General features: G+C 44.4%; 1 protein-coding gene and 1 pseudogene across 1 annotated transcript in view; both read left to right on the top strand.

The window, feature by feature from the left end:
* Positions 1-596: 596 nt before the first annotated feature.
* LOC130405033 (high choriolytic enzyme 1-like) lies at positions 597-1569 on the top strand (annotated as a pseudogene).
* A 6619-nt stretch (positions 1570-8188) lies between these two features.
* LOC130405032 (opioid growth factor receptor-like protein 1) overlaps positions 8189-9362 on the top strand; it is a 10658-nt gene continuing 9484 nt past the window's right edge. Inside the window, exon 1 of the mRNA XM_056609987.1 lies at positions 8189-8380. Coding sequence (XP_056465962.1) covers positions 8189-8380 — 192 coding nt within the window. The remainder of the gene's footprint in view (positions 8381-9362) is intronic.

Below are 9362 nucleotides of genomic sequence, written 5' to 3'. Positions count from 1 at the left end.
GACGGAAGAATAGCCTGGGGGTAAAGGCATCAACATGCTTTGCGTGCTTTGTCCGAATTGTGTGCTATTCAATAAAGCATGTATTGCATGAATGTCCAACAAGAATGTTGCTGTTTGAAAGTAAAGTGCATAATTTGGAAGTCCTGATTCAGTACCAATCACTTCTCCCTCAATGTATAAATTAGAAAAGCATGCCTGTAGTTAGGATAGTGGTATAAAGTCGGTAAAGAAAGACGATACGTCATGTTCTTGCGTAGAATTCTGCATATTAACATGTTAACTCAAAATTCGAAATGCTATTTTATTTTTCTTTCATCCATCTTCGCTTAACGTTGATTACCAGTAAATGTCCCTCCCCTCCTCTTCAAAGCCTTTGAATAACAGAGAGCGGTTTGAAAAGATAGGTTGCGTCGCTTGAGTCCACCCTTAAAAGGTTTATTAGTCCTTAGAATCTGCATCCCACACTACCCTAAATCCTCCAATGATACACACCCCTGCAGAGCTCTGGTCCGATCAGACCGAGCAAACAAAACCTGAAGGGTCTCCCGTTGCAGACATCCAGAGGAAGCTCCCGTGCCAGATTCCCAGAAACAACCATGAGAGACCCAGAAGATGAAGACCTGTCTAGCCTCCTCCTGCTCTTGCTGGGTCTCTGTCAGGCTCAACCTCTGGTGAGGGGAAGAAAGTGTGTCTGATGTCCTAGAAGGACAATGAGGACATGGATATCCGCACAGAGATTCTGACCTCCAACAACGACTTCAATGGATCCTGCTGGAGGGAGACCTCTCCCCAGGCTCAACCTCTGGTGGGGGAAAGAAGTGTCGATGATGTCCTAGAAAGACAATGAGGACCATGGATATCATACCAGGATTCTAATCTCCAACAATGGCTCCAATGAGATCCTGCTGGAGGGAGACTTGCTTCTCCCAAAACCAGAAACGCCATGAAGTGGTTTTAGAAACAACTGCCTTTGGAAAAAATCCTCCAATGGCCTTGTGACCATTCCCATACACAGTGAGCAGAGCCTACACCTCCGCAGAGAGGTCACGAATTGTGAGCGCCATGCAGTCCTTCACCGGACCACCTGCATCCGCTTCGTGCCCCGCCAGAACCAGTACGACCACCATCAGCGTTCAGAGCGGAGGTGGATGTACTCCTCTCTGGGCAGGACAGGAGGCAGGCAGGTACCTCTCTCAGGGATCGGGATGCATGAACTACGGCACCATGCAGCACGAGTGAACCACGCTCTGGGCTTCAACCACGAGCAGACGAGGAGTGACCGTGGACCAGTACGTCAGGATCAACTGGGAACATCAATCAACGCAATGCATGTACAACTTCAAGAAGAAGAACACCAACAACCTGAACACCCCCTACGATTACCACCTCCATCATGCACTACAGGCAGAAGAGCCTTCTCCATAAATGGACGAGACCAGCACTCACCCCCATCCCAAACTCCCGTGTTCGGATTGGCCAGAGCAGGGAATGACCAAGAATGACATCCTGAGGATCAACCGACTCTATAGCTGCAAAGACCAACAACCTTGCCTGCAAATATCAAATTGAGTTGTTGTTTACAAACTGTGTTCTCCTGATACGTTTTCAATAAAATGTTGCTTCGCTACACCTTTTATATTGTGTCGTTTTTCTTCTATTTCGGGTCATTACTCAACGTGCAAAACATGTATGAATAAAGGATGCACATCTATGGCGACACATTAGTGCCATAATTCACTAATGTGCTAAAAGATGCATCTCGGGCGTATTATATTATTCCACGACGCGTGATATCTAAAGGCACCCCAGTGCAACTTCGAGGCTTTTAAAAATAATACATTCAATTTGTAGTCTTTTTTACACGTAGTAAGTTTCAATAACTCCATACCATTACATACCGACAGTCAAGCAGCAAGCATGACGAGTCAGTGTGTGGTGAGAACTGACTAGAAAATCGATAACAACACCAATGCCGCCATTTTCTTTATTTTTTGTAACCTACAATAAATAAAGCAGGCTTCCAGTCAATGGAAAAAATGGCTTTCCCCACCGGCGATTGTTGTTGTTTACGATTTTCTATCAGTTCTCACCACACAACGACGTCTCATCTTTGCTCCTTGAATGTCGATATGTAATGGTATGGAGTTATTGAAACTTACTACGTGTAAAAAGAGACTACAAATTGAATGTTTATTTTCATTGAATGTTTACATAAAGTTGCACTGGGTGCCTTTAACTGCGAGCGCGCAAATGATCTCTGCGCGCGCGCAAATTACCTCTGCGCGCGCAAATTACCTCTGCGCGCGCAAAACAGCCTCTCGCAGCGCGGCAAATTACCTCAGCGCGCAGCAATAACAGCCTCTCGCGCGTAACAGCCTCTTGCGAAAGATGTTTTTACACTCGCTCGAATTTAATTTTGGCACTATGGAGGAGGGAATCAAGGCAGGGCGGGCTTTCCTATGATTGGCCGTTTCTGAAGCGCGATATTGATTGACAGACCCTCCTCAGCCCTCCTCTCATTCAATTCTGAATTGTTCAGTAAATGGCTGAAACGATAGTTAACAATTGTAACTCCAGATTCTATGAGTATAGGCGCAGCCTTTTAAGTGTCGGCCTCACTGTCCTTTAAATAGCTGAAGAAAAGCTGTTTATTGGGAGCAGAACGTCCGCCGGCGCCCGACTAATCTGCGAAATGCGGACGTCGTTGAGGCACGCCGCACGCGGACGTAATTGAGGCCCACGCTGTTGGTGGTCGGGGGATTACACATTTTTCAATGCTACGGCTCACGTCTAGGGATAACACCCCAATAGCAATAGCCTTAAAAGGCTGTGCCTATATAACTCATAGAATCTATGAGTTACACTACGTAACTATCGTTTCAGCATTTACTGTACAATTCAGAATTGAATGAGAGGGAAGGCTGAGGAGGGCTGTCACATCACAACCTATCGCGCCTTCAGAACGGCAGCATAGGACACAGCCCGCCTTGCCTTGGTTCCCTCCCCACATAGTGCCAAACTTACATTGCAGCGGGTCGGTAAAAACATACTTTCGCGAGGAGGCAGTTACCGCGCGAGAGGCCTGTTTTGCGCGCGCTGAGGTAATTTGCGCACGCGCCCGGAGGCTGCTTTTGCGCGCACAGAGGTCATTTGTGCGCACGCGCCCGAGATCATTTGCGCCGCTCGCCGTTAATATCGACGCGTTGGAATACTATAATCCACCCCGCCGAGATGCAGCTCCTTTATCACATTAGGAATTACTGCGCACTAATGTGTCGCCATACACATCCACTTGTCATAATACCCCTTATCTTCTATCTGCCATTCCTTGGCCGTAAATTATTTATTTAACAACATTGCTTATTATAACGCTCATACAAAACGTTAAACAAAAAAAGTATTCACAAATGGGAATAACACACAACCCAAGTTCCTTCTTAGTGATAAAGCATTTTTTAAATTGAAAGCTGTTGTCCCATTCTGGGCTACTGTAGGTACATGGGTCTGAAACATGGAGGTTTGAATAGAAGAGGACCCTCTACCTGTATGTATATATAAAGGGCTTATTCTAAGGTTAAAGAAAATACAATATACAGCGTATACACTATACACTAATTATAACGTCTTATGAATATTGGGTTCACTTTATTCCAAGTCCTTTCTGCTGGATGCCCTCAAGATTATACACAGTGCACCTTTAATATTGTGATCAAAGTCATAAAACATAACTCCATAATTCAAATTGTGGAGCAATTTTCACTGTCAATTAAGACCTCTTTGTTATTGGCATCCCAAGGAAACTGAGATACAATTCACAGTGATTCTTATTAAGAGCCGTAAAACAATTAGACACGTCCATAGACTCCTAATCAACACAATGACAATTTACTACTGCAGACAGTGGGAATACCTCAGTAACAGCCTTACAAAAGAGACACTTCAAGCCCCTGCTGTAGTCAGCCAGCCAACATGAGCTAATGCTTTATTGAGTTCATGGAATTTCCCAATCAGAATTAATATTTCATGGAGAGAATTTGCTACTACGTTTGCAAACTCAACATGCATTTTTAATCTAGGCCTTTGGTTTATCAATGGTGAAGTAATATCATAGTGATGACGCATTTTACATTTGAGCACAGTGTGCTGACATGCTCATTTGATCATGTCTAAAGGTCTGTCTGTTAGGTTGCTCAGTCGGAACTACCTGTAGTGTAAAACGATTACTTTATCATGTATCATTGAATAATAACCAACTGTTTGTGTGGATAATTACATTATAACCAGCATGGCGATTGCATTATTGACTTTTTTCAAAAGGGTGAATACAAGTAAAAAACATAAATAGCAACTATTTTTTAGAGGGTAGAGGTTTGGATCGAGCCAAGAAATAGAAACATTGAGCGGTAATACCTTCCCTCTCACCACGCATTGGTCTTGCTTTTCATTCATAATTCATCTCATCCACATTTTTACTCCAGCTGACCAATATGTCAATTTTTAAGCAGATTCCAACCCTTGCTTACTCAGCTACAGGCGATGGTCATTTAAACTGAACTCAAAGATAATCTTTAATGGGAAATTGCACTAATCCAAGAATAAAAATCTGTACGCTACAGCCATTTATTTTGTGTAAAAGTTACTTACAGAATCTAAAATGACTCACTACTTCATTAGATGGAAAAGATCATATAACAACCAGGCAACAGAAGAGCTTTCTTCTTATATATAACATAAGAATTACAAAACTGAATAAATATTGGAAACATGACAAAAATGCTTTGCCAGAAGATTCTCAGCGAATAATTACTTGATACTTGGCAACTGCGTCAACACATTTCATATGTGTTTTTAAGCTAGTTTAACCTTGTCAGTTAACCAGGGGAAATAGGTGGGTGGAACGCCATTAAAAGGATTACTTTTTTCAGGGAGATTTTATTGTTCAGTATTTTGAAGGGGAGTTCTCCATTTTTTGCTGTCTTGTTAACTTCTCATACGTAATGAATCATGGGGTTATTTAAGCTCAGGTAAGCTAGCGGTGAACGGCCGGTCGGCCGCCACAGGATTTTCCTGGCCGTGGTATATGAGATACATCCATTCCACCTGTCCTCGTTTGCTGAAGGTCATTACAGCATTTAGCAGGCTATATATTTCTTTAATGCGGTAGAGGGAGTGAAAACATAAACTCACCCAACTCCTTACTATTTTAAGCTATCAATGTCCCTGACAGATTCACAGTGAGACCAGTTTGTACTTGTTTTAATCTGCTGAAAATGTGTTATTGAAACGTAGGCTAGCCTCAATTTTATTTACTGTTTCCAATTAAAGGTTTAAACCTTGTTGAAATGTGTGAGGTTTAGAAGCATCACACACATTGGGACATCACACCCTGCTCCTTAGGTTATGTTTTTTATTGCTTTTTGATTATTTTATTTTCTGTTTTACCTTTTACTCATAGTCATACATACATAGACGCCACATTGACTGCAATGTCCCGTTGTTGCAATTCTTCAATTCTTGAAGACTTTCCTGCAAACAAATAACAATGATTAGGGGGTTACGGTTTTTCTGTAGAGAAAGCACTACAATGCTTACATTTCTGAACTTATTTCGATGAGTCGGTTTTAAATTCATATTAAATCAAATTATAAATAAAATGTAAAATAGATGTACATGATTATTTTTTTAACACCACGAAGATTGTAAACCCTCGGATAGAAAAATGAATTGTTAAAATTGGTTGAGAACTGAAATGATTAAGTGCTTAAAACTGCAACTCCCCTGTTTTGTATTAGTTTACAGGCAAGTCTTTGCCTCTCAGATATGGCAGTGATGCTATACGATCTAGAGGCCAACAGCGTAGAATCTATGTATCCCTTGTGTCTCACAACTCTTCTTGTGTCAGATAACTTGCTTGTTTCCCCGCCTCTCTCATTGTCTGCCCCCCTTCCCCTGTCCCTCCTTATCCTCCCCTTACGTGTTTTAGTCTGTGTGTTTTCCCCTCTCTCTGTCTGCCAGTCAGCCATTACAGCTTCCCCTTGTGTTGTGTGTTCCTGGTTTTAGATTTCCGCTTGTTTTACCTGATGTCACCTTTTTTTTCTCCATGTCTATTTAATTGCCTGATCCCCTGACCGATCACCCGTAACGCAGAACCATTTTTCTAGTAAAGACTGCTTTTGGATCTTGAGATTGTGTGTGTCTATTGATTCCTGTTTCCAGGGTTTACCCGAGCCGTTCCAGTCAGCCGCCTCCCTGTGTGCGGGCTGCAATATGAGTGCTGGGGAAACAGACTGAAGCCTGGGCTACGGCCCAGTGGGCCAGGAATTCTTCTGTTTGGTTTCCCTAAAACACTTCAGGGACCCCCCCCCCCCCTCCCCACAGGATCTTACCACTACCCCGAGCTAGAGCGCTTACGGGTCAGCGCCAGGTCAAAAACAAAAGACTGGCTGCGGTCCAGATGATGTAAAAATAGGGGAATATCGCAAACATATCTTGGAGGGTATAGACTAAGGGAGACTATGAATGGACAATAAAGGATATAAATTAAATATCTATACATCAAGTTGAGGTGTGCCGATGAATATGTACACAACATGTTGATGACCAGAAGACGTGTAGGGGTTTTCATGTGATCAATAGGATCAATATGATTGGGGTTGCATGGGCAGTATGTTTAAAAAATAAATCAATACAGACGATAATAAACAGAAAACCACATGTTGAATGCGGGGTCATTGTCAACGCATCGACGGAGCGCCGGACCTCACGCTACATGCTGAGTCCAACCTGTGAAGAAGATTCCTTTAGGTCCTGAAACCAGGCCCCTCCACCCCCCGGGGGGTAGATAGAGGGCAGATCTACAGGGTTAAGCCCCTCCTGGATGATCGTCTTGGGATTAGTGGGCCCCCGTACATGGGGGACTGGAAGGGGTTCGGTCCTGAGGGAACAACACAGGTCTCAAAACAATATTGTGGATCAAGACCGCCTTCTGCATCTGGGACTTCAGGGTGGATCAAAATTCATGCATGTAATATTAATTCATCTTGCCAGTGGTTGCACCAGCGTTTCTACACACACACACCACACCCACACACACACACACACACACCACACACACACACACACACCACACACACACACACACACACCCACACACACACACACACACACACACACACACACCACACCACACACACACACACACACACACCCACACACACAACACACCATCTAGCATTCTAGTTTCTAGTTAATTGTAACTAATCATTTACTACCCAAAGTGATCGTGATCATTATTGAACAGAAAGTCAGTTCAGGAAGTTTTTGTGCAACACGTAATTCAGGGGTTTGCCCAAGCTAGTGGCCTCTTTAAATCACAAGAGAAACTAACACCTGCAAAACACAGGGGGGGGGGGAAAGGTCCGCTTCTAAGTACTATGCTGAGAACATGATGATGGGCATAGACGTTGAGCTATGTGAGATGCAATGGGCAAGTTGAAACTATATCGTGTAGCCTAATCGACAACTTCCTTCAATCGAACAAGACCACACAAGACACACGTCCGTTGCAGTCCAAGAAATATCAGACCGCCTACTGCGTTGTAGTTTCCCGCTTCCCCTAAGTGACAATTGGTGTTGTAACAACTTGGCCCAGCCCACTTATTCGTCTAGGTTTTCCTGTGCTGCTTCAGCGTCTGTGTTTATGTGTGTGTATGTATGTATGAGTGAGTGCGTGCGTGCTAGTGTGCGTGTTCTCGCGCTTGTGGTGTTTCTGGTTGCAAGTGAGCGTGTTCTTGTGACATTGATGATATCCGGTCCGGGTGGAGATTACTGGTAACCTTTTTCTGTCCCGCTGGCAGGCTTACCACGTGACCGCTCGGGTCCTGATGCTGCTGTCCCCAGGGTTTATGTGCAAGAAGCTCATTGGGGCCACGTGCAAGTCGCGTAACGGGCGCGTAGCCGCCGTGGTTGAACCCCCCCACCTCCCTTTTCTCTGCCAGTGAAAAGCCCCGCTTCGCTAGGGCAGGCCGAGGTAGCAGCTCGCAGCTCGGCTGTGAAACACGGAAACTCGTGCGGCAGATTAAAACGATGTAGGCTCCAGCGAGGACGGAGGAGAGGAGGACACACACAACCCGAGCGGGACGTTGAGATTATCGAATTGTGCGTTGCGTAGTTTTAGGGATTTCTTTAAATGGGAAATCGGATGGGCAGTTGGCGTTACAAGGAGCCGAGCACAGTGGAGGAATGCGACTCGACGTGGGGGTCGGACTCGGAGAGCGACGACCCGCCGGTGGAGGCTGCAGAAGGCAGCGGCATCTCCGGGTCTGTCGGTCCGGCCGAGATGGGTCGATGCTCGGTCGACCCCGGCGACATGTCCCTGCAGGTAGGCTACACCGAGGATTATTGCACAAACGGATTAAGCACGTCGTCGTTCACTTATTAGAAAGCAGCGTGTGGCGGACGGCTGAGCGGTGCTCGCTGACTGACTCATGATCAGCAGACCCAGCTGAGAGTGAACTGCGTGTGTCTATAGACGCGCTGTAACCGGCCTATTGCAACCCCACAATGTCACCACATACTGAATGGTGTTTTTTACTGTGAATGGTGGCGGTTGTTATAACTATGCTTAGTTATAACAAACTAAGGAAATCAGGAAATCTTCTAAGAAGATGGAGTACATCAGGGCTATTCACGTCCTTACACCTACATCAAGTGGGCCGAAAAGGAAAACCACTGGGGGGTCCATGGGCCACACAGAGTAAAACTACGTGAATGAATCGCTACAAATAAATCGTACTTAAAGTAGTGTTAACTTAATATATATAGTACTACTACATGGAATAAACTTGTCAGACGCATTCCTTCCTTCTTCACTTTTAATCGTATCATTATAAAAGATGTTGTTCTCACATATTTTGGACACGTATTTAGAATAAAGAATGTTGTTTGAATCATCACTAAACAGAACTACTATACATATGAGACATTTTGAGCCAGTGAGTCAGGGGAAAGATTGCACTGCCTTGTTTGCCTCATCCCGAGACACTCATGCAGCTTCTCATTGGTCATGGAGCAACGTGCCCTTGATGGCATTCATATGAGGAAAGCTAGACTCAAACGTATCGGTTGAGTCAGAATAAGAGATATGCCAGTACCTGATTGTGGGGTACTGATACTGGCTAGTATCACCGGCTACACACATTAACCTGATTTGCATTCAACTATGTTTCTCCTTTATTTTATTTATTTTTTGCATGCAACCTCTTGCGGGCCAGAAAAAAATTAAGAGGGGCCGCATTTGGCCCACGGGCCGCTAGTTGAATAGGCCTGGAGTACATGCTTGCCTATTATAAGACAGTGTCAGT

The sequence above is a fragment of the Gadus chalcogrammus genome, chromosome 15 (genome assembly GCF_026213295.1).
Source record: "Gadus chalcogrammus isolate NIFS_2021 chromosome 15, NIFS_Gcha_1.0, whole genome shotgun sequence".
Taxonomy (NCBI): Eukaryota; Metazoa; Chordata; class Actinopteri; order Gadiformes; family Gadidae; genus Gadus; species Gadus chalcogrammus.
Note: the sequence above shows the minus strand (reverse complement) of the source record. Positions and strands in the feature narration are given on the sequence as shown.